The sequence below is a fragment of the Euprymna scolopes genome, chromosome 11 (assembly GCF_053919585.1).
Source record: "Euprymna scolopes isolate OS-2025 chromosome 11, ASM5391958v1, whole genome shotgun sequence".
Lineage (NCBI taxonomy): Eukaryota > Metazoa > Mollusca > Cephalopoda > Sepiida > Sepiolidae > Euprymna > Euprymna scolopes.
In genome coordinates, this window is record NC_136492.1 from 22374702 (window position 1) to 22402201 (window position 27500).

At 31.5% G+C, this 27500-nt stretch overlaps 1 protein-coding gene across 1 annotated transcript in view; it reads left to right on the top strand.

Annotated features, from left to right (window-relative positions):
• The window catches only part of LOC145287802 (LHFPL tetraspan subfamily member 6 protein-like), a 145226-nt gene that overhangs the window by 115775 nt on the left and 1951 nt on the right, over positions 1-27500 (top strand). The window contains exon 2 of the mRNA XM_080135647.1: positions 18916-19014. Coding sequence (XP_079991773.1) covers positions 18918-19014 — 97 coding nt within the window. The 5' untranslated portion in view covers positions 18916-18917. The remainder of the gene's footprint in view (positions 1-18915; positions 19015-27500) is intronic.

Below are 27500 nucleotides of genomic sequence, written 5' to 3' on the forward strand. Positions count from 1 at the left end.
GATTTCTTAAATTAAATTTCTTTATTTAATTTAAATTAGTTTTTCTAATCGGGACTAATCAAGTAAGTTATAGTGTTGCGATTCTATGTTAGTTTCGTATCTGGAATTTGTTTTATTTATTTACAAAAAATATCGGTTAACCTATTTATGGGATTTAGAAAAAACGGTTTTTGTTTAAAACGTATTCAATAAAGAAAGAAAGTTTAACATTACTTTATACTTAGTTTATTCTCATTATTTGTTTAAGATTAAGGATCTCAATTTATTTTTAATTTTTATTTTCTTTCGTTCCTTCCTATGAAATTTACGATTATTGGATATTTTAGATGTAGAAAGGGAGGTGACTCTGTACAGTCGAAATTTTAAAGGTTTAGTTTAATTATAAGTTACCAAAATCCTAATATGTATCTATAACGTTGAAAGGGAGGTAACTCGAGCCGTTTAATATTTTAATGGTTATGTAGGGTTCTAAGTTTGGTAAATTCCTAATATGCATTTCTGATTTATTTATTAATTAAACAAAACCAATTAAATCTAGACTAACCTATTCAAAATATAAGTTTGTAATGCATCTGTTAACCATGATACTGATTTTATTACCAAAGATTTAACCTATGTTCGCCATCCAACCATAATTTTCTAAGGTTATGTATGGCTTTAATTCAAATGCTTATCTAATAATAATGCATATCCCATTAATAAGTATTCTACAGGGTGACCAAAAAGAAAAAAACTGGCCCCAACTCTAATTAGGCCCCGTTTCTTAGTGTTTTGTCCGAATGAAATGAAACTTTGGTCATAACTAGTTTATTATATTCAAAACATCACATCAAAACACTAGGGTCTTTGGCCTTTTTTTCTCCATTGACTGTAAAATGCTCAGAAAAACAATTGAATGTCTTTGGCCTTTTTTATTCGTTCTACAGAATATGTTCTAGATGGCCTCCATTTAGCATTTGTTTTTTTTGGGGGGGGTCACCCTGTATTAATAAATATATTCTTTAGCTTCATGTACGTTTTACTCCAATGAAAGTGGAGGTTCGCTCTGGTTTTTTGGATTTAATCGTTTAGAACAAGAGTATTATTTAATAAGCTAGTATCAGTATTCTTTAATTACTAATATAAAATTTGGAATACTATAAATAAGACCATATATATATATATATATATATATATATATATATATATATATATATACTCGGGTTTTTTTATTCAAAAGTAATGGACTAATGAATTCAACGAGGTTGTTAGATAGTGCTCAATAAAAAGAGCTGATAATACTTGTTTACTGTTATATAAATATGCTCACATCCCGCTGCTACAAATAGCCACTTGTTTCAATCAAACAACAGATATCATCAGGCAGCGAACTTTTGAGTAGTCAAGTCGCTGCCTGATGATATCTGTTGTTTGATTGAAACAAGTGGCTATTTGTAGCAGCGGGATGTGAGCATGTTTATATAACAATAAACAAATATATATATATATATATATATATATATATATATATATTATATGTGATTATAAATATTAACAATTATTTTTATTCCTACAGATACTTCACCTGGCAAATTCAATTTTTTTCATTTTCAGATTTTTGCACCGATTTTCCCTGGCTAAAAATATAAAGATTCACATGAGTTCGATTACCCTATACATTAACTTTCATGCATGTAAACCAAAAACGGACAAAGGAGTTTGGTAGGAAAATTTTTTTAAACAAATATGTACGCATACATAAATATATATAGAAAGAGGTTTGTGTTTACTATAAACTTTTTACGCAAATATTACGCAAATATAAATCATGTAGAATATCTGAATGAATATAATTACACGTAATAGTTAACTAAAGATGATCATCCCATCAGAACACTGAACAATCTAATAGGGAATTCATTAAAATGAATGTTTAAAAGAATATGCAAATTAGCTAGATCTTTTGTAGATGGATGCTATTCCACGATCCATATATGACAAAGTTGTATTTTCTTTTTAAATAAATAGAAAAAAAGTGTTTTAAATATTAATATCAATACACAAAAAGCAAATGTACAAATTTATAGGAGTATATGTATACCCCCGAAACAGTGTTTCATGGTAAACAACTGATGATCCCTTAAATTAACATTAGAACTGCTGTAGATCGAGAGAGCAAGTTGATGCATTGGTTGCAGGTGACTAAATGACTAAATAGTTTTTCAATGAATGATAAAAAGTATAAAAATTAAGTAAGTTTTTTTTTTATATAATTTTAAAGGTTAAAAAACTTCCAAAACGGCTATATGTCTGTCTGTCTCTCTGTCGGTCTGTCTGTCTGTCTCCATATTTTCAAACTCTATCTCCCCCGAAACTAAAAGTCACAGAGCGGCACTAGGGGCCTCAAATGATTGGGGTTTTTACGGGCCGTTTTTTATGGGTCTTTAGCCGGTTAAGATTGTTTGTAAAAGTGGTCAAAAATGAGTAAAAATTGAAAAAATCGTTAAACATTTTGTACATTCATCTAAGTTTATTTTTCATTTTTAATCAGTTTATATGCGTGTTACGTTGGTACAATGTTCACGTCACTAGCTTTGAATGTTACAGTTTCAGTTTCGATTCTAGCTGATGGCACCTAAATACTTTTTTTTAATTATTTACATTTGAAATCATGACTCTATAATAATATATCTGGACAAATTAATATATCATATTTAAGCGTGTTTTATGCCCGGGTAAAGCCGTCTTCCCTCGCTACTATACATACATATATATATATATATATATATATATATATATATATATATATGCTAGCATTTCAGCCCGGCGTTGCCCGGATGTTAGGAGGTGTGTCTTGAGCAAAAAAAAAAAAAAACAGTGGTAGTAGGAAGGCGGGCTCGAACCCATACCGCAAAGGAGAAAAAGAACGGGAAGAAAACCTGACGTCGTTGCTGTTACGACCACCGCCAAATGTAGGTTTTAATTAAGGCTAGACAATCGAAAGGAGAAGATGACTTTTGAAAATATCGGCGAAAAAAGCGACCCTCCCTGTAGAAAAGTGCCCAGTTGTAGGTGAAGATATGAAGGTTTTTAGCCAATTTGTCGATATTTGTCATCTGAAAGGGCGAACTTAAAAAACGATACTGATCTTGTAAAAATCCGTCGCCTCTGTCGACAGTTTTAGGCACAAATGCAAACATACGTACATACATACATACATACAAACATACATACATACATTTATATATTGGTAGCTCAAATTTTCGATCCAAACTGAGTAAAAGGCTCGCCCTATCTCTGAATACCCTTTATGTAAAATGTTTAGACCAGAAATTGTCTGAGTAATTTGGTGGAGACTGCAGAGGTCAAATTTTTTTTACTTTGACCCCTTATTATGACCCCTTAACATTTATTGATTTGGGCTCAAGTCAAGTTATTAAGTTATATCCATGTCCAAGGAACCTATATCTAAAATTTCAAGTGTTTAGACCCAAAATTATCGGAGTAGTTTGGTAGAGTTCTCAAAGGTCAAATCGTTGAACTTTGACTCCTTAACAGCCAATTTCTGGCCGAAAACCGATCACATAGATTGTCGCAAATCTCAGTACCCTGTATATCAAATTTCGAGTCCATAGACTAAAAATTGACAGAGTTATTGCGAAGGAAAATGTACACAGACAGACAGACACACAGATACATAGACAGACACACATGCACGTTCACTGTTATAGATAGATAGATAGATTAAAATAAAATATATACGTACTAGCATGAGTGTCCGGCGTTGCACGGGTGTCTGGAGGTGTATGCTGAGCAAAAACAAAATAAATAAATAATAAAATAAATAAAAACGGTCAATTTTTTAAAACTTTGACCCCTATTATGACCCCTTAACATTTATTGTTTTAGGCTCAAATCAAGTTATTAAGTTAGATCCATGTCCAAGGAACCTATATCTAAAATGTCAAGTGTTTAGACCCAAAATTGTCGGAGTAGTTTGGTAGAGTTCTCAAAGGTCAAACCGTTGAACTTTGGCCCTTTAACAGCTAAATTTCTAGCTGAAACACGATCACATCGATTTTCCCTAATCTCAGTACCCTGTATATCAAATTTCCAGTCTGTAGACTAAAAATTGACAGAATTATTGCGTAGGGAAATGTACACAGACACACAGACACGTTCACTTATATATATATATATATATATATATATATATATATATATATATATATATATATATATATATATATATATTATATATATATATATATATGAAAGAGAGAGAATTTTCTTGGAACTTTTTTGATGATTTTCCTTTTAAATTATTGTAGTTCATTATTTTCCACTTCTAATCTAATAATCTCCATGATTCCTTGGCATATCTAATCTATGTTTGATCCATTTGTCTTTATTTTCCCATATACAAAGTCCTTGAATATCTTCCATCCGGTTAATATAAATCCAATCTCCCCTTTTCCATGATAATCTTCTATGATCTACATTGATTCCACGAGATCAATCTGTGATTTCAATCAATCATGTTAATAACAGTTTTTTTTCCAAGCTTCACATCGCATTTCGTTGTTGTTCACGAAGATATATATCATAAATCTCTTAAAGGCCTTGAAGTTATTGGCGGTATTTCTACCGCAGAGAATAAGAGCCAACTTTAAATGTGCTTCACAGTAGGAATGCTAAACAGCAGATCAATGCCATAAAGATAAAATACACGGTTTTTAACTAATATGTGCAACAAATTAAGGCACGACAAATGTACGACAAGCCACAATAATTACGTCTGTTGATTTCTCTATTCGTGTTATATTTAGGCAAATAATTCGAGCAACATAAGATTCTTATGTCAGATAAAAATAAGAAGCAACCAATTTTAATTTAGATGGACTGTTATACTATTTTTTTTTTTTTTTTTTGTTAAGAGTCTTTATAAAAAAACAAGTTTTTTTTAGTTTTTTTGCTGTTTCTTGTCGTTTTTTTCTGTTTTTTGTTATTGTTTTTGTTTTTGTTAAAAGTCTTTATAAAATCAAGTTTTTGTTGTTTATTTTTGTTGTTATTGTTTTTTGCTAAAAGTCTTTATAAAACAAGTTCTTTTGCTGTTTTTCCTGTATTTTGTTTATTTTTGTTGTTTGTTTTGTTATTGTTTTGTTTTTTGTTAAAATTCTCTATAAAAACAAGTTTTTATTGTTTATTTTTGTTTGTTTTGTTATTGTTTTTTTTTTCTAAAAACAAGTTTTTTCTTGTATTTTGTTGTTTATTTTGTTATTGTTTTTTTTGTTAAAAGTCTTTATAAAAAACAAATTTTTTTTGTTGTTTTTTTTTCCACAGAGTGACAAGTAAATATTCTCTACTATTATAAAAAAGGAACTTTGTCTGTGTGTGTATTTGTGTTTGCGTGAGTGAGTTCATTCCTTATGGACTCGAAAACGGCGAAGTCGATTTTTATGAAATTTTACACAAAGATACTTTGTATGTCTGGTAGTGTTCTTAGATAGGTTTTGTATCGGAATGTTTTCAATAAGTATCGATAACCAAAATAATTTGATGAAAGAAGGACCAGACGATTTTGACCAAAGTTAACACCTTACACAGCCTAACATCACAAGTGCATTTGAGAAATTTTATTGCCATACAAGCCGAAAGACCTGATATATAAAATCAACAATAAGTTCTTTGAAATAACAGGGACGCATTCAAAATTAATGTTTGATACTTGGGTTTTGCATTTTAATCTTTAATTCAAGCCATTATATATAACAAATAATTTTAGACAATCAACAGTAGGTACTCTACAGTGCAAAGTGCAATGTAGATTATACATTATATAAATCTCACCTGTCTGTTTAAATGTATGTATGTATATATGTATGCATGTATGTATGTATGTCTGCCTAAAACTTTCTACTGAGGCGACGGATTTTCACAAGATCAGTATTGTTTTGAAGCTCGATCCTTCGGACGACAAATATCGAAAAATTGACTAAAAACATTAATTCCTTCACCCTGAACTGGGCACTTTTCTACAAGAATGAGTTGCTTATTTCACCGATATTTTCGAAAGTCATCCCCTCTTTTTGATTGACTAGCCTTAATTTAACCCTACGCCACTTCTGGTTTGGCAATGGATGCAACGGCAAAGAGGTCACTTTTTTTTTTCACATTCTCTCTCTCCTTTGCTGTACGGGTTCAAACCTGCCTGTCTACTACCACTTTTTTTTTTTTTTTTTGCTCATAACACAACTCCAAACATTTGGACAACGCCGGGTACCCAGCCTTGTTCCTCATAAAAGCCAATGTTGGTTAACCATACTGAGGAGATTTTATTTGGCCAACGAATACTATGTAATTTGAATATTTAGTCAGCGTTTACTTCTAAGGAAAATTATCCTCATGCCAGGTTGTCCTGACAAACCCTTCCACAGAGAGACCTTAGACACAGTGTCTAGTAGGCATTCAGGTTCTCTCCATAGGCATTCCAGCTTGAATGTATAGCCTTTAAATTTCTAAAATATATCATATGTACCCAGTGTCCTATTTAAAAGAGAGTCAATATTTCGCTTTCTAAATAAAATAAACGTTTTCCTTTTCAATTTGTGTATTCTAACCTATTTTTTTGTCATTACATAAAGTTTCAACTTGGTAGTAAAAAAATTAAGATCATGAAATCACAAGTGCACCTGAAACGCATTTCTGTTACAAAAATGACTTTAAATATTTCTTAGCACTTAATTTTTTTTTTTTTTCGTTTTCTGTACAAGTTTCAAAAACGGGTTGTCTTTGTGCCTCGAAGCAAGCAGAATCTCAATCTCGATGCAGACATATTTTTGCTTGTCCCCTTCCAACAAATAGTGATGTCATGAGCTAAATTTAAAATGGAAGGATGTCAATCATAAATAACCAAGCCAGAATTTTTAAGATTATTTATTTACTAGTAGTTCAGCTCGACTTTGCTTGGGCCCTATGTACTGTTCATAACTTTATGTACATATATATATATATACATATATGTATACATATACATATATATATATACATATATGTACATATATATATATATATATATATATATATATATATATATATATATATATATATTAAAAAGTTTGACTCATGTCCAGGTGACCCACATCTAAAATTTCAAGTGTTTAGATAAAAAAATTAGCGGAGGAGTTTGGTAGAGTCTGCAAAGGTGAACTCTTTCAACTTTGACCTCTTGGCAGCCACAATTTCACCCAAAAACTGGTTAAAAGCTTGCTGCGTGTCTGAATACCCTCTATGTAAAATTTCAAATGTTTAGACGCAAAATTGGCTGAATAGTTTGCTAGAGACCGCAAAGATCAAATCTTTTAAACTTTGACCCCTTGGCAGCCAAATTTTCTGCCAGAAACCGATTAAAAAGCTTGCCCTATGTCTGAATACACTTTATGTAAAATTTCATGTTTAGACCAAAAATTGGCTGAGTAATTTTTTTTAATTTGACCCCAATTTTGACCCCTTAGCATTTATTGTTTTAGGCTCAAATCAAATTAAAAAGTTTGATCCATGTCCAAGCAACTTACTTCTAAAATTTCAAGTGTTTAGACCCAAAATTGGCGGAGGAGTTTGGTAGAGTTCTCAAAGGCCAAATCGTTGAACTTTGACACCTTGGCAGCCAAATTTCTGGCCGAAAACCAATTAAAAAGATTTTCCCAAATCTCAATACCCCTTATGTCAAATCTCGAGTCTGTAGACTGAAAATTGACAGAGTAGTCTGGTAGGGAAATGTACACACACACACACACATACACACACGAACAATTTCACTTTTATACATATAATAATAGATTTTTTGATTAATAGGAGCTCAAGGAGAAGGAAGAAAAGGAAGAAGAGAGGAGGAAGTGTTTCGTGGTAGGCACCTGGTGAGGAGGAGGAGGATGAGGAGGAAAGTGTTTAGCCTATGCACCTGGTGATTTAAAACCTTGCTGCCTCCCTTATAACGAAATCCATATAAAAAATAATTTTTAAGAGCGAGTTTTAATAATGGCTCTTAATCATAAATTTTCAATGAAGCAAGAAAAAAGAAAGTGAAATAGAAAAGAAAAACTGAAAATAAAAAAGCGAAAATATTTATAGGAATAAAGCAAAAAAAAAAAAAAATGAAAGAATTTTAAAATAAAAAAAGGAACTTATTTTACAAAGAACTGTCTGTACTTACTTAACGTGTATAGAAGTAGAGTATTATATTATCAATAACATAGTACAACAATAACAAATACAAAATTGACATTTTAGAATTACGAGCTGTACCTACCTGGAGTTGCCCGGGATTCAGTGAAATCATTTCATGTTTTTGAATTTTTGAGATTATAATTTCATCATTCATATTGTTTGGATTCTTCGGACTACCGTTCTCATCTTCAATGTTATTTTCACAACATTTCGGTTGGTGTCACCTCCGACCTTTTTCAGATGTATATTGGCAAACTTAGGAATCTTTCTGTGGACTCTGGAACCTGCGTAGAATTTCGGACGGAACTCTTTATTTAATCCACAGCTCTTGTTCCGTCAGCCATAACTGGTTAGAAGTCAAAAGTAATTCACAATTGTATTTTTGAGTATCGCATGCATTTCTTGAGGTTAAATCTTCAACCTCAAAAAAAGTGTTACTGTAACGATGTTACTTATCCGGGTAACACCAATTCACCCTGCTACAGGCTAAGAGTTGGGTGGGGTGTTCGACATGGGGTATGAGAAATTCATCTTTTTCTCCAAAGTCTGGAATATGTTTTATTGCTGATATGATAAACACGAAAAGAGAAGTGAAGTTGACATGGCGACGAGAGGTCTGCTCTATTATCTAGGAAATATTGTCATAAAGTCACCTGTTCTATTTAAGTGCAAGACCACCAAGTAAGTGATGGGAATTGAACCTTGGAAGATAATACAGTTTCTTTGAGGGAAAAGTAATTTGAGTTGGAGAGAAAGAAAGAAAAAGGGAAAAAGAGAATCAAAAAGAGATATGGTCATGACAGAGAAATATAAGAGATTGAAGAGAAAAGAAAAGGAATATGAAATAACGGAATAGAGAAAGGAAAAGGAATATGAAATAACGGAATAGAGAAAGGAAAAGGAATATGAAATAACGGAATAGAGAAAGGAAAAGGAATATGAAATAACGGAATAGAGAAAGGAAAAGGAATCTTCAAATGACAGAGGGTGAAGAAGCCGATTTAATAAAAACGATTGTGTCTTTAGAAATAAGAGACTTTTGCTGGCTGGTATCGAAGAGTGCACATCGCCTGGGCATCCCAGAAAAGCTAACCTGAAAAGCTCTTATTCCTAGCTGGGAAATTAACTAACTGAACTGAAGTTGTAACAACCTGCATCACGAAGCCGTTAAAAACCCAAAACTTTATACAAGTGTACCCTGTATATCTTAAGAACATTTTATGAATAATTATTTTGTTTGTTTATAAGAAAATGACCCCAAATTTTTTCTTTACTTCTCGATTGCCGGCCTAAATGAAGATGCAGTTTATTTCAGATAAGCCCTGACGCCAGACGAAGGAAGACACAGACCAGATCCAGCACAAAGTCAAAACGACGGCCAAAGTAGACAGTGTTGCCACACGGACTTAGGGTCATGCACATTTTACATACCCTGAGCAGCAGAGCGGTATTTTCGATGACCAGTGAGAGTCTGGTCACTCTTGAAGGGTCAACCACTAGACAGTTAAGAGTGTAGCCCTGCTGGGTTACATCTATGGTCCTGTGAGCCGGGATTGACGAACACAGCCAGGGGTATATCACAAGTATGGACCCATTAACAAGAATCCAACGAATGTAGCCTAGAGGACGAATAGGGTTATATAACCTATAATAGAACCAACAAGATATACCTGAAAGTCGGAGGATACATCGACTGAAATGTGAAAATAGAACTCAAGATGAACCAAGTCAAAGAATCCAAATAATAGGAAGTCATTTCAGTTTTTTGGGGGTTTTTTTGGTTTTTTTTGCCAAGGCTCAAATGGGCACTCGAGGATAAGATAAGGATTAATGAATGCAAGGTAGTATAATAATCGATCCAGCGACCCGCCATCGGTACGGCACAATCACGGTTCTTGCCAGATCACCAAAATTAAGCAATGTTGAGCCTAACCGATACCAGGTGGATGACCAGTTGGGAAGGCTAAGCGCTGTATGTACCTTCGGGGAAGGTTAGGCGTGGGGCCAGCAACCTCACTCCGAAAAAAGAACTCCTCGCTACAAAAGCATCTACAAATTTGTAGATGGCCTATACCCCTCGAGGGGTTCAAGGCTCAAGGTTATGGACCCGCCATCGCTCGGATCAATCTATATATATATAAATGAAACTTTTGGCATGTTTGTTTTCAATAAACGAAAAAACTACAGACCCGTTTTTCTTCACATTTTGCGACAGCGTTTCTACCTAATTCAAACGTGTTTTTATCTACTTAAAACGGAAATATATATATATATATAAAAAAAAAGATTTTATATTGTAAGAACTCTTGTATAACCTTCACAAGTAATGTGCCTCCGCCATCATAAGTGAAGTATCTCCTCCCCTCCTCTAATAAATCCTCCATGTTTATCAATCACAGTCGTCATGATGTTCAAAGGACTGTTATAAATATCTCCCTCATTATCATCGTCATCTGTTCTGTGTCCCTGTTAATTTGTCCCTTATATGAGCCCCTTGCCTATTCAACAAGAGAAGCTCTTTTTGTTCCAATCCAGGGTGCTCCCTGGATTTTCTCCACACATCTAACTTTGATCTCGTGGGGAGACAAATAAATAGTAACACTGTACAACAATACCAAGCTATTTGCCGGTTTGCATCCGGTTTACTATTCAGCCAGCACACACACTCACAAATTTTGTTGTGTTCGGAGAAATTGGATATTCTAATAATAAATAAATCAGCTCATTGTATTTTAAATACAATTTATTTACGGCAGAACTTCAAATTATTTACAGAACAATATTCAATGTCAAGCGATGTCCGGCATATTGCTTTTCTCTCTCCCGAAAACTCTCCAGTCTTTACATAGATCTATAAGAGGCGATAACTCTTAGTTTCTTTATTTAAAATTATCCCTCCTTTTATCACTATAACACCTTGTAGGATGTTTGATGTGGGTCTATTTGTAGAGTTGAAGTTGGTTTGCACCTTCATTGCGTCCTTTGGGTTGGACCTTTCTTCTCAGACTTGCTTTGTTTACTGCATGTTTGAGCATGTTGAGGGAATTCAAATATGCCAAGTAAAATATTTAATAGAATGATTGTGTTATTTGATTGTCACTTTGGAAGATATGAGTGACGAGGTGTTTGTTTTGTAGCTTTTACTTTTAGCTGGACATACAAACGCAAATACACACAGACAACTGCCCTTTACATAATAGATGAATCAAAAAGTGCCAATAACATTACCGATATGTGTAATACAGGATATAATGCCAATCAAGAAAATATAAACTTTATGGATGTTTGATTTGTATTTTTCAAGTTTTAGCTTACATACAGACACAAACATCTGATATTTATGTAATAGATTAACAAAACATAGTGTTAATCTTATCTCTACTGTTATATAAAAGTCACTCTGTGTGTGTGTGTGTGTGTGTGAGAGAGAGAGAGAGAGAGAGAGAGAGAGAGTTCCTCTTAGGTTCCGAAACAGCTGAGTCTGTTTTTTGCAAATTTCACCCAAAGGTAATTTATATTTCTGGCAGTGTTCTTAGATATGTTTTGTACAGAAATTTATCTGATAAATATCGAAAATCGAAAAACTTTGATCTTAAAAATAGTCTTTCTTCTCTTATAGATGAAAAAGAATTTTTACAGGGAATATTTTACGTTATACCGGTGTAACCTTCATCGGTGTAACGTAAAGTATTCCCGTGTAAAAATTCTTCTTTTTTTATCTATGAGAGAAGAAAAACTATTTTTAAGACCGTCAAGCCCAAATATCAGCTGACATGATATTTTAAACAAACACAAGCGGAATTCGAAGGAGGAAGTTTCATGGGAGTATGAAATTCACAAGCGGTCCCCAGTCGCATGTATATCCCCGTTAGGGGAGATGACGACGTTAGGTTTTTGCAACTTTTTGCAGGGAGGGGTCGACGTACTCCTACATACAGCACCTGGTCTTCCCAAATTGGTCACCCATTTTAGTAATGACCTGGATGAACGTTGCTTAACTTCAGTGATCTGATGGGAACCGGTGTGTCAACGTGATTATGCAGTATATATAAAATAAAATAATAATAATAATAATAATAATAATAATAATAATAATAATAATGTCGTTCGATGAACGACATTATTATTATTATTTTTTTTATTTATTTATTTATTTTTTTTTTTTTTGCAAATTATTCCTTATAATATATAATAATTAATAGAGGATTGATTCTATAATAATGCATACACAATCTGCATAAATTAAAATATCAGGTTTAAACGTGTTGTACGACCGGGCAACGCCGGGCGTTCAGGTAGTTACACATGTGTGATACTGATCAATATATTTGATAGCTATATTCTATGATAAGAAGAAAACATGTCTACCATCGCTCAGCGCTTATTGCAGACATGTTATTATTGCAACACAATGAACTACATCCATCCAGTTTATATTAATTGTTAATGGACTCGTTTAATAGTTTTGTAAGTTGCCCAACACCTTTCTTTTACAATCATTTTATTATATAACTCATGGGACTTGCAATATCAATTTCGTATTAATATTTAAAACCTTTCTCTTGACTCGGTTGCAAATAAAACGATTGCTGTATAGCCTACAAACCAAATTGATTTTTTCGTACATTGTTTCACTTTTTCCATCATGCAAAGTTTTACTCGGATATTTGTTATGCCTCGTCTACATGTATGAACTCTCGTGTGCCGCGAGTGAATGAGTACGTTGCACCTATTCACAGAATTTATTTGATTATTTTTTATCATTGTGTTATATAGTAGGCACCATAAAGTGTATATGTCCCATTGGTGGGTATGTATATATAAAGCGTGTATATGTCTTTTGAGTAACTTTATTTTTTTAATTTTCTTCCTTTCAAGATTGCAAGATTGTAACGCTGCGTATGGGGCAGCCAAACTAGCTGCCAACATTGCCCTGCTTTTTATTGAAACCATCCGAGAGCTCTTTTTAGTATCCTCGCTGTTCCCTTAAGTGCAATTGTCTAGGTGTGTCAGAAATTTCGTGAAAATAGTGAATAATTGCATCCCATCTTTCCAAGCTTATAACTCCTCGAAAAATGTAATTCAAGCCCTAATTTTTTTTTCAATTAAAGGAGCAAGGACCAAGGTTTCATTAAAAAAAAAAAAAAAAAAAAAAACACGTGTTTTTTTTTTTTTTAAAGGTTTTAAACTTCGGACTTTACAGGTAAATTTCTAAAAAACAGTACTTTTTTTTTGTTTTACATTTGAATATATTATTTATTGACCTTTTCTCTTCAATTTGTGATATATAAGACTTTGGTACATAAATTAATTATTTACTTTTTAATAGACATTTCAAAATGGGAGGCGTGAATTATTCGACCCCCTGTCTTTCCAAGCTTATAACTCCTCGAAAAATGTAATTCAAGCCCTAATTTTTTTTCAATTAAAGGAGCAAGGACCAAGGTTCCATTAAAAAAAAAAAAAAAAACAAATAAGGTGGTTTAAAAAAAAAGGTTTTAAACTTCAAACTTTACAGGTAAATTTCTAAAAAACACTACGTTTTTTTGTTTTAAATTTGAATATATTATTTATTGACTTTTTTCTTCAATTTGTGAGTAAATTAATTATTTACTTTTCGGTGAGTAAATTAATTATTTACTTTTTAATAGACACTTGAAAATGGGGGAGGGGCGTGAATTAAAAAAAAAACGTTTGTCTAAAATATTATATTCGCTGTATTGGAAAGAACATAAAATTTCACATCGACCCTGAAAATATCGTAAAAATAGAATCAATAGAAAAATTTTGATAGATTTTTAAAGTTTAAAAATTGAAAAATATTGAGTTCGGAAAATTCATTACTGTTTAAAAATATATATATATTTCTATTACTTTTAAAACAACTTTAATAGTTTATTTTGGAAGTATAATCCATAAAGAAAATAAATAACCCACTTTTAAAAGAGAAATTACGAGATTTTTATATTTTATTCGCAGTTTCGTGTTAGGGGTGTCAAAAATTCCTACAAAAATTCTGATACACCTAGCAATTGTCTGGGTCTCTTTTGCACTTGGTTCACCAGGAATATTAGTTAGGTAGGACTTCAGGTTCTTCTTCATAAGTCCTGTGGCACTTATAATTACTGGTATGATTGATATCTCCCTAAGATTCCAGTTTCTTTTCATATCATACATGAGACCTTGATATTTAGTCTGTTTCTCCCTTTCAGCTCTGTTCAGACTTCCATCATTAGGGACATTCACTTCAACCAAGGTTGCCACTCTTTCTGACTTATTCCATTAGTGTTTCATAATGTTCCTTGTAGACGTGTATACAACTGCTTAATATATACATTACACATACAGATACAGTTTCAACAGGGCATATAACATTTTATATACATTACACATAACGATACAGTTTCAACAGGGCATATAACATTTTATATACATTACACATACAGATACAGTTTCAACAGGACATATAATATTTTATATACATTACACATACAGATACAGTTTCAACAGGACATATAACATTTTATATACATTACACATACAGATACAGTTTCACCAGGACATACAACATTTTATATACATTACACATACAGATACAGTTTCAACAGGACATATAATATTTTATATACATTACACATACAGATACAGTTTCAACAGGACATATAACATTTTATATACATTACACATACAGATACAGTTTCAACAGGGCATATAACATTTTATATACATTACACATAACGATACAGTTTCAACAGGGCATATACCATTTTATATACATTACACATACAGATACAGTTTCAACAGGACATATAATATTTTATATACATTACACATACAGATACAGTTTCAACAGGGCATATACCATTTTATATACATTACACATACAGATACAGTTTCAACAGGGCATATACCATTTTATATACATTACACATACAGATACAGTTTCAACAGGACATATAATATTTTATATACATTACACATACAGATACAGTTTCAACAGGACATATAACATTTTATATACATTACACATACAGATACAGTTTCAACAGGACATATAATATTTTATATACATTACACATACAGATACAGTTTCAACAGGACATATAACATTTTATATACATTACACATACAGATACAGTTTCAACAGGACATACAACATTTTATATACATTACACATACAGATACAGTTTCAACAGGACATATAATATTTTATATACATTACACATACAGATACAGTTTCAACAGGACATATAACATTTTATATACATTACACATACAGATACAGTTTCAACAGGGCATATAACATTTTATATACATTACACATACAGATACAGTTTCAACAGGACATATAACATTTTATATACATTACACATACAGATACAGTTTCAACAGGACATATAACATTTTATATACATTACACATACAAATACAGTTTCAACAGGACATATAACATTTTATATACATTACACATACAGATACAGTTTCAACAGGACATATAATATTTTATATACATTACACATACAGATACAGTTTCAACAGGACATATAATATTTTATATACATTACACATACAGATACAGTTTCAACAGGACATATAACATTTTATATACATTACACATACAGATACAGTTTCAACAGGACATATAACATTTTATATACATTACACATACAGATACAGTTTCAACAGGAAATACAACATTTTATATACATTACACATACAGATAGAGTTTCAACAGGGCATATAACATTTTATAAACAAACAGTTCCTTACAACAAAGGGATGGGACATCTTTCTTGGGGTTTTACATCCTGCCAAACAGGTAAACATTACCTTTATTCATCTGGGGTATTGATCGACGAACATGCCAAAACTGAAATGAAGACTCTTTTCCAAGAAATGACGAGGAGGCTCCGATTATATTTTCAGACACTTTTATTCCAAATGCTTTCCCATTGGAAAATTGCACGCATTTAGATTCTGTTTTTTCCAGCATACAGTGCCATATGGCCCTGTCTTTAACACTCCAACTCTCTCCGTCTGTCTAGCTCCCTCTTCTAACTAACTGACCATTGATCAACCCTGTATATATGTAACTATTCGCTTTCTATTACGTAATTAAACTCACTTTTAACATGTGACTTTGAATCACGTTTTCTTGTTACTTTTTTATTTTGTTCGAGTATTTTAACATTCAATTCGTCAAGATTGCATTCCTGGTTCTTTTGTTCTACTAACCAGTTCCAAGTTCTGCAACCTGTAAACATATTTGTCTTTGTACACAATTAATTCTGCATACCGACAAATAATAATGTTCTTTTATCGAACATTTTAACTTTTTATAATAATAGTCGATTTTCCTAAATCAGCTATAAGCAAGGTAACCCGGTTTTGTTCCAGCATAATCTAACACTTGGTGTGATATGTATTCATTGTTGCATATAATTGTAGTAAAAAGCCTAAACGCCTTGGACTAGGTGAAAATCGTATGATAAAAAGTACATATTGTTGTGACACGTATTAGAGTTATTTTGTAAAACAGGAAATGTTTTAGATAGGGGTTAGTAAAATGCTGATACATCAAAATTCATGGGAAAATAAATTGTAGGCAATGAATGACGTCACATGAAACGCAAGATTGGGTTATGAGTGTAATTAAATAATAGATTGTTTACTATTCTTTATGTTCATAAATTGATTATTAATTATTCTGTACTTTCATCTAACAATTTTTGTGGTTAAAGTCATCATACTGCTGTCTAAGCTGACAACTCTAAAATCCTCACTGTGGTTGAAAAACAGGTTATCTATTCAAGCCGTTAGCATCTCACGAGATCTGCCATCATATCATCAGATATTGTTCATTTTTTTTTTTTTTTTCATTTTTGCCTGTAACATGACTTTACATGCTTCCCCAAATCAAATGTCTGTACCAATTTTTATTCACTTACGAACGGCAACCAGGCATTTTATTACAATGGGCAACGATTATCTCTCAGACAGTTTGGGAAAAGTGGCTAAACTTATAACATGCGTTTGAAAGTGGTTTTATTAAACGATAGTTTAATTAAGTAATGCGCTTAACACATAATTAACTCTCTCTTCTCTCTCTTTCTCTTCCCTCTTTGATTTTTCAGCCAGGAGATGATCATTTACTTAAATACATTCTTCGTCTTCCAAGAACGTGTTATTCGAACTAATTGAATGATAATAATTGTAAATATATCATGACAGCCTTTTATTTAAGCTCTGAAAAAACATCAGAAATTTGAGAGAAAGACAGCAACACGATCATGCATGACGAAAGCTTGGATTTACTTGGATCAAATTACTCTGTGATATGGGTTTAATAAAAGGAGCCAATGAAAGCGTTTCACGATTAAAGTGAAATGAATAACTTCTTTATAGCAGTGAGACTTATTGTTGAATGCGAGTACATGACTTTTAACATCAACTTGGCTGACATCAGAATGGTCTAAAAATACAAACTTAACTAAATGATCGATAGAACCTCAAGCTGTGCATCCAGACCAACACTATGGAGATCAGTTCTTTGATCCGACAGAGGTGTTATATATTTGGGACCCTATGCCAGTATATGACAATTAAGTTAGCTTGTGTGAATTTTGATAAGGGTCATATTAGTCTATGTCATGATAACCTAGCTGAAAACAGAATTGCACCCACAGACGAGTGATGTGACTTGAAGCAGAGGGCAACAGGTCAAACGCACTAGACAAAACATATAGTCGACCGATATAGGATTTGACATGTGGTTTGCAACTTTCGTCTGGTGTCATTCTCTGGTCATTTGACCTCTGAACTTTCCTACACAAACACGGCTCTTATTATGTAGCAATTACACAGCCACGGGTTTCTAGTATATTTCATAAAGCATACAAGTATCGAGATGCACTTATTTTTAATATTCTAGCAAGGTGACACGATGTTGCCCGGTATTGGACGATGATCAACGAATGTTTCACACTCCTATATTTTTATTGCCATTGAAATGAATGAAATAGCCCATTTTTCAATCAAATCGATTAATTGCCTGCCCTAATTGGATCACAGTACACCTGGAGGAAGCTTCACATACCTCTCACAGTGACTAAATTCATAATACATTATAGTCTACATTGCACTGTAGAGAACCTAATATTAATTTTATAAAATTATTTTTTATATTTAATAATTGCTTGAATTAAAGTTTAAAATGCAAAAGTCAAGTATCATGCTTCAATTGTGCTTTGAGCAGAAACATTCATTTCGAATGTTCCCCTGGTTTATCAAAGAACCTCCTGTTGATCTTATACGTTGGGCCTTTCTGCATGTGTGGTAATAAAGCTTCTCAAATGCACTTATGATGTTAGGCTGTATAAAATGTTAACTTTGGTCAAAATCGCCTGTTTCTTCTTTCATCAGATAATTTCGATTATCATCAAAGATATTCCGACGCAGAACCTATCTAAGAACACTGCCAGGAACATAAAAGTACTTTTGTGTGAAATTTTATTAAAAAAATTGACCCAGCTGTTTCCGAGTCCATAGGGAACAAACGTACAGACACACAAAGTTCCTTTTTTATAATAATAGAGATGGAGACCATTTTTGTTGTATTTTACTTTTTATATAGTTTATATTCTTTTATTTTGTTTTTTTATTTTATTTTTTTCATACTTAGTATATATTTTCACATTGTTTTGTTCCCAGGTATGATGATCGGAGGTGGAGTGGCCATCTATCCCCATGGATGGGACAGTGTTGAGATCCAACAAGCTTGTGGAAATGCATCAGATTCCTATCACTTAGGTAAGACAGAGTTCATACTCAACGGATTATTATTATTATCATTACCATCATCACCATCATCATCATCATCATCACTCACTCACTTATTATTATTATGACTCATTATTATTATTTTTATTATTATTACTATTATATTTATCATTATTATCATCATCATCATCATCACTCACTTATTACTATTATGACTCTTTATTATTATTATCATTATTACTATTATTATTACTATTATTATTATTATTACTACTACTACTACTACTACTACTACTACTGCTTGTAAATCATTATTAAAGTATTTCCTTATTAGGTCTGTGCTAATTTCTATCAGTTCATTGTTCGGTCTCTTATCTATTAATGTGAGATTTTTGTTTTTATCAAGTGATTCATCCTGAATCAGAATTGTATTTGTATTATATACAGGTGATATATATATATATATAATATATATATATATATATATATATATATATATATATATATAATCACCTGTATATAATACAAATACAATTCTGATTCAGGATGAATCAATTGATAAAAACAAAAATCTCACATCAATATATATATATATATATATATATATATATATATATATATATATATGATTTAATTTGTTCTGTATTTTGCCTTCGTATTCTATGAATGTTTACCCTATCCTTTTACTCCCTTTTTTCCCGTTTCCTGCTTTCATAATCATTTTGAATCCTTATAAACTTTCACTAACTGTTTAATTACATTTTTTTATTATTAATTTCATATTTATAGTTTCTTTCAATGCATTAACCTGCAATTTACAAACCTCTGATGAGAAGAATTGCATTTTTCGAAACTCCACGGAATAAGGTCTTTTAAGGTTATTTGTACTCCTTGTTAGATAATTAAAATTTTGTGTACTTTTCTTGTTTTTTTTTTTTTTAAATTTGAATAAATAAGATTATATATATATATATATATATATATATATATATATATTTATAATTTAAAGGAGATTAGAACAATAGTCTAAAGAGCTGATTGTATTGTAATGTAACAGTGAAATTACTAGTTTTATTAAAATACAAGAAAGAAAAAGTGCTCGTTGTAATTTAGATATATAATAAGCTCGATAGGTAAATATCCTAGAGCTAATTCAATATTAAGTAATGTGATTGATAATTTAAAATTTAAAAATCAAATTATAATTAAATTAAAAATCAGTTTCACAAGAAGGAACAACAACAAAATCAATTATCTGTACGATCGTTTCGGAAAACCATGTTTTTATTGTGGTAGACATCAAGTTATGGACAATAATTATTACATATAGTTTTTTAATAAACAAGGTCTCCTCGTCAGCAAATTTTAAAGGGTTTTTATTAAATCTAAAAGACACCATAAATAAACCTAGCATTAAAAGTAAGGCAGATGTATCTGAAAAAAATTGAAATAAAAGGTCTGGATTTAAAATTGATAAAAAAATTAATATGGGTTAGAGATAGAAAAGAAATAGAGTAAAATATAAATTTGAATTTAAATTTTAAATTTGTTTTAAGTACGACATTACAAATATATACATGCATATATATGAAAAAATAGACACATACATACATATACATGGATGTACAGATATATACATAAGAATATAGGTACAAAAACTTTACCTTCTAGTTTTTCGCCTTTTGAAATCAGGAACTATGGTTAAAATAGTCATATGTGATGTTTGCTATAGCTTTTCACTTTATTGAATGATGAATTTTAAAAAGGGGGGGACGCCTGTGCAATAAATTATTTCCGTTAGCGTACTTTTGATTTAAAGACGCCACGGTTTATATTTCGAATGTTGTTTGTACAATTGCCTAATGCAAGGGGGGATAATTAGTCATATTTTCTTTAATAAAAGGGCGCAAGGGGGATAATTAGTCTAACTTAATTTATTAAAAAAAAAGTTATAATCTATTTTTACTAATAAGTAATTTTTAATGATTTAAGGTGGTTTATATTTATTAAATTTAAACCAACGTTTATGAATACATGTGAATATTAGTTCCTGTCTTGAATTTAATAGTGTGGTTGCATTTTTTATATCTTCATATTTTAAAATTTTTAGGGTCTCTTTTGTACATAGTGCACAGAATTTATCTCCTGGTTTATACGGTTTGCAAGACTCAATTATTCGCCATTTTAAGTTGAAAGAAATATTGTTATTTTTTAGTTGCCAAATATAGTTGGATAGAGTAGTTTGGTTTGACAGAGAGTTATTTTTAAAAGAATGTTTGTGCGTTGAAATTCTATGTTTTATTAGGCCAGATGTGGAACCAAAATATATTGCCTCTTGCTTATTGTAATTATTTTCCGTTAGGTCTGGTGCTGGATTATTATATGGTGGGTTGGTTTGTAATTGATCTGTAGATTGGTTTAAGTTGGTGTCATTATTTAATCTGGTAGTTGAGTTATGGCTGTTAATAGATTCATGTAGATTTGGGGTTTTTGATACTGTGCAGCTATAGATAACATTTTTAATTTTACATGAGCCTTGTAGGGGACATTTATTTTTTCTTCTACAGTTACAGTCTGATGTATTTTGTATAGTTGTATTTTGTAGCTTATTAATTTTCTTATTATTAGAGCTGATTATTTTTTGATGAAAGTTAGGCATAGTAGAATAAGAGACTTTGATTGTGTTCTTATTGAAAATTTTATTATATCTATGGGGGGCTTTAAAGTTCTTATCTAATATTTTTAAAAATTCTCTGGCTATGTTTGTCTCTAGGTTTTTGGAATATGGAGGGTTGAACCATAGGGTCTCCTTATGTCTATTCTTACGTTTACGGGTTTTGGTTTGTTGTTTATTTGTATTATTATCTAATATTTTTGGTTTGGTTTTTTCTTTTTTTGTCTCTTGGTTATTTTTCTTAACTCGCATACGGGAAGACATTGATTTTGTTGTTGTTCCTTCTTGTGAAACTGATTTTTAATTTAATTATAATTTGATTTTTAAATTTTAAATTATCAATCACATTACTTAATATATATATATATATATATATATATATATATATATATATATATATATATATATATATATATTTATATATTTATATATATATATATTTATATATATATATATATATATATATATATATTTATATATATTTATATATATATATATTTATATATATATATATTTATATATATATATATTTATATATATATATATATTTATATATATATATATATATATAATCTTGAGAACGTGATGCAATGGGGAAAAAGGTGAGTGGTTATTTTTCATGCATTGAAAATCAAGCTTCTCTCCTTTCATTATAATCGCTCTGACCCCCATAACGCTCCAATTGAAATGAATACCTTCTGTCTTGAGGAAGGTCTGTGTCTTGACAAGCTTCTGGGACTGGCCTTCACTCTTGATCTGAAATAGAACACATACATCAAATCTGTTGCCAATATCGCTGGAAAAATGGTTGGATCATTCTACCTCTCCAGAAGGTATCTCACTGCTGATGCAATCCTCTATCTGTATAAGAGCCATGTACGCCCTAAAATGGAGTACTGTTGCTGTGTCTGGGCAAGAGCTGCTTTCAGAAATTCTACATCTTAGAAAACTGCAAAATTCGAATTTGAGGCCAAGAAACGTCAAACAGATCTATTAATTTTTCTGCAATAGCAGCTACAACATGGAATAGTGGTTATTTCTTTCAACACACGTGCTGAAATAAACCAGAGCTCAATTTGACAACAATAAAATGTGTCATGGATATGACCTTAAAACACATTCAGGTGTGAAGTCCTATTTGAGGGTTGTGGGAAATGTGGAGTTTCCCTTTTAGTTACCAATGCTTACAGGTCCACTTAGGCTTGGAGTGGAAATACCTGTTAGATTAGGTTGTCTGAAGATACTGGCTTCCTGACTAAAAATGCATCAAACATTGATGTTTTTTTCTATGTTTTCTTTCTCTTTGCAAAACTCAATCATGTTCTGCAAAGTTAAGGACAAAAACATTTCTCTTATACAAAACGACTAAACCAGTATTTATGAATGAGGATATAAAAAAATCTGAAGCATTAAATTTTACCGATGTATTGGAAAATTCAAGATGGCGTCTGATTCTCTCTTTAACACGGTAAGTTTGGGAAAATGAGTTATAAATAAAAAACCAGACAAAGTACTGTTAGAAACTCGTTCAATATATGTTACCGTGATATAAGCTGGCATATATTCGGCGGGTTTTTAACAGTATTTTGACTGGTTTTTTATTTATAACTCATTTTCCCAAACTTACCGTCTCCGAGAGAGAGAGTCGGCCGCCATTTTAAATTTTCCAATAAACATGTTACATTAAATATGAACACTAAAAACATATCCACTTGGGTAGAAAAGTAACTTATCTTGCCTTTGATAAAATTCATTTGTTCTATATTTGTTTTGTGACAACGTTTTCGAATCTATGTGTACAGTAAAACAAACCCCTAATGGGTCCTAATTTTAAATCTATATGACTCTTTATTTAATAAATTTATGTCATTCTGGTATATTTCTCGAGACATTTCATTGTTGCATTACCTCCCTTGTTTTCTGGACGGTGATAGATGATTTGGCGTCCCCTATGAAACATCTTCCAATAAATATTATGTGTTATAATATATATGTAATATTATGATATTATTTTTTATAATTATTTTATATGAAAAAAAAAGTGAAACAACGTGAACAATTCTTACTCTTATTTAAAAAAATGTGTAATATTTATTTCTTTTGTTAACTTTCTTTTCTTTGTGAAACATTCTTGAAAATAAATAAACATTTTTCTTTTACAGAAAAGTATCATTCTTACACCAAACTACTTATAATAATACAAATACTACTATTACTCAGATAAATTTGACGAGACAGACGATTTACAGAAGGGTCCTACAGAGTCACATCCATATCTATATAAATTTAAAAAGGTGTGAATAACTTTGGAAAAATAACGACATCCAACAAAGAACTCGAGATCGCTGTACTAGCAATGTCAGAAATCGTCAATAAAAATTTGTGGTAAACACTGGAATATTTAGACTTACTATCTTTCAAAGCTTATAAACTTCTTGAAAAATGTAATTAAAACCCTAATTTTTTTTTTTAATTAAAAGAGCAAAGACCAGATTTTTTAAAAAAATAACAGGTTTAATAGCAAATTATGCAATATTTGTTTTTTTTTTAATCGGTTTTCTTTAAAAAAGATTTAAAGAAAATCAACGAAATTTTACTTACTTCGATTATAAAAAATATATATAAATTCCAAAAAATCACTTAGCTATAAAAAAAAATACTATTCAATGTGTACTTCCCTTGTTCATTGTTTAGAATTTATCCATATTTATACTTATATTCCATGTTCTTTTTAAAGAAAATACTTTTTTAAACAAGGATTAAAAAAAAAATGTGAACTCAAATATTTTAACTGTTCAAATAAAATGAGACAAATCTCTGATTTTTTTCGCGTTTATCCTATGGTGGCTTCTAACGGCAATAATTAATGTCTCTTTCTATTGCGTGCTGTTAACCAAAATTAGTATTTTGGGGGCATCTGTAGGAAAAAATGCATACATTCACTTATAAGTTTTTGCCGTTAAACAAAAAACCCAGTCGACCGATTTTTTTTTTATTCTCTTAATGAAATACACGAGTTTTTGATTATTATATTTTATTTCTACTTTATTGAGTGAATTTTTTTAAATATCTAAAAAAACAAAAATAGAAAACATTGAATAAAATAGAAAAAATTGTCGTCAGCGTCCGATATGTACTTGACAATATAAGCATAACATAAGCTTTCATTAAAAAAAAAATCAATGTGGTTTAAAAAAAAAGAAGGTTTTACACTTTGGACTTTACCAGGTATATTTCCAAAAAACACTTTTTTTTTTGTTTTAAATTAGAATATTTTATTTATTGATCTTTTATCTTCAATTTGTGATATATAAAACTGTGATGAGTAAATTAATTATTAAAATTTTAAAAATGTGGGGGGGGGTTAAAACAAAACGTTTGTCTAAGGTTTATTGGAAAGAGCATAAAATTTCACATTGACCCTGAAAATATGGTAAAAATTGAACCTATAGAAAAATTTTGATAGATTTTTAAAGTTTAAAAATTGAAAAAAATTTAACTCGTAAAATTCAATTGATTTCATACGTAAAAAAATTGCTGCATGAATGCGTACAGGCACTTTGTAAACACTGTTTTTTGTTTTGTTTTTTTTTAAATAAAAAATAATATTTCTATTATTTTTTTAAACAACTTTAATAGTTTATTTTGGAAGTATATTCCATACAGAAAATAAACCAGCCACTTCAAAAAGAGAAAGTTTTTTATATTTTATTCACAGTTTTGTGTTAGGGGTGTCAAAAATCCCCCCCCCCAAAATTCTGATACACCTATCGCTGTACTGGGATAAAATAGCAGCATTTACTAACATGTTTAAGAAACAGTAATTCAAATTATTTCAACGCCAAGGTTTTCTGCAACAAGTGTTCATTAGGCAGTCTTTGTCAATGAGTGTTACATAGAAAAGGGGAAAACTTCATGCTCACGTGGTTATTTTCTGGCGGGGAAAAGAAAATACTCATTAAAACATGTATGCGTCTTTTATTTTATTTTTATTTTTATTTTTTTTTTACTTCAGTTAGTTTTAAGAGATCAAGGGGTTAATCCCTCCTGGAGTTGACACTTTATTCCGTTACGAGGGCTCTTTTAAGAATAGATGCTATTCCCTTTATGGCTGCTTTTTTTTTTTTTTTTTTTTTTTTTACACAGTGATCACCACTTATCAAGGCCCGGAAGCCACTCAGGGATAAGGGTTATTGCAAGTACATTACGTTAGTGTGGAGATTTGATGAAGTGTTTAATTAAGGGGGCGGTTCATTAGGAATTCGTTAACATTGGACTTGAAAACATCCAAGTTGTAGTCCGGAGGGAAGCAGGCAGACGGAACAGAGTTCCACAGGCGTGCAGTTCTAAGAAAGAAGCTTTGTTCATGGAATCCGCGTTTTGATTTAGGCACAGATATAGAGTGGGGGAAATTTTTCACAGTGGATTCAGCTAGACGGGTGTTTTTCGTGAAAGATTGGCGAGGGGGGGGGCCAGAGATTGGAGTTCAGAAGAGCACCTGCCATGAAAATAACGATAAAACAAGGATAGGCTCGCAACGTCTCTTCTGTGGGAGAGAGGTTGTAGGGTAGAGAAAAGGGCATCCCCCACTAAGCCACTGCTATTTGTATTTCGTTACAGCTTGGCCTTCCAGGGATTACTTCTCAGTATTTCTGAAAATTCTTTTTTTTATTAAGCCAGTTGCTCCTATCACAACCGGTATAATGTTTATTTCTTTCAGAAACCATGTCGTTGTTAGATCATATTTTAGGTCCTGATATTTTGTTATCTTTTCCCGTTCAGCTCTATAAAGACCAAAGTTATTTGGGACTGTGACATCGATAATAAGCGCAGTTCTTTCGGGCTTGTTCCAAATTACAATGATCTTTTTTAAGAGATTAAGGGAGCTAACTCTTGATTTCATTATGATTGGGATTTATATCCGAGAGCTCTTTTTAGAATAGATGTCGTTCGCTTTATGGCTGAAATCTGTATTTCATTACAGCTTGGTCTTCTAGGAATTGTTTCCAGGTATTTCTTAAGATTCTTTTTTATTAAGCCAGTTGCTCCTATCCCAGCCGGTTTAATGTCTATCTCTTTCAGAGACCATATCACCTTTAAATCATTCTTTAGGTCCTGCTACGTGGTTATCTTTTCTCGTTCAGCTCTATTAAGGCCATAGTCATTTGGGACAGTGACATTAATAATGAACACAGTTTTATCAGGCTTGTTGCATGTCACAATGTCCGGCTTGATGGCCTTGTCTTTTATATATCTGCCTGCCTGTAGATCTTTGTCATAGAACACGATCACTTTTCCATTTGATGTTATCTGTGGTGGTTCATGTTCCCTTATGTTTGTCGGTCTGTCGAGCTACATCTCTCCACAGATCTTCCAATGGAGGTATTTACATACTTTGTTATGGTGGGCAGTGTAAAGGCCATCTGCCGAAAGAGTTTGGCATCTCGACATTAGATGAATTGGGCTTTCAATCGCTAAGTGGCAAAACCTAAAACCTACACTGACCATCATTGAGTAATTTTTTAAGAGATCAAGGGAGCTAACTCTTGATTTCATTATGATTGGGGTTTATGTCACAATAGCAACATTACGTCTGTGAGAGTGGGATTGTAGAGAAGAAGAAAGGTTAGGGTCAATCATATACAACAAATACATTTCTACACCTTATCAAGAATCCTCAAATGGGATAGCATGTTCTTGCTCACATCAGTGTGTGTCTTTGTAGACCTAACTCTGACCATAATGCGCACGCTCCACTATGGCTAAGTTTGGTGTGATCAAAGTTCCGATGTAATAAAATTCGCTTTTTACTAGAGTAATTTTTTAAGAGGTCAAGGGAGTT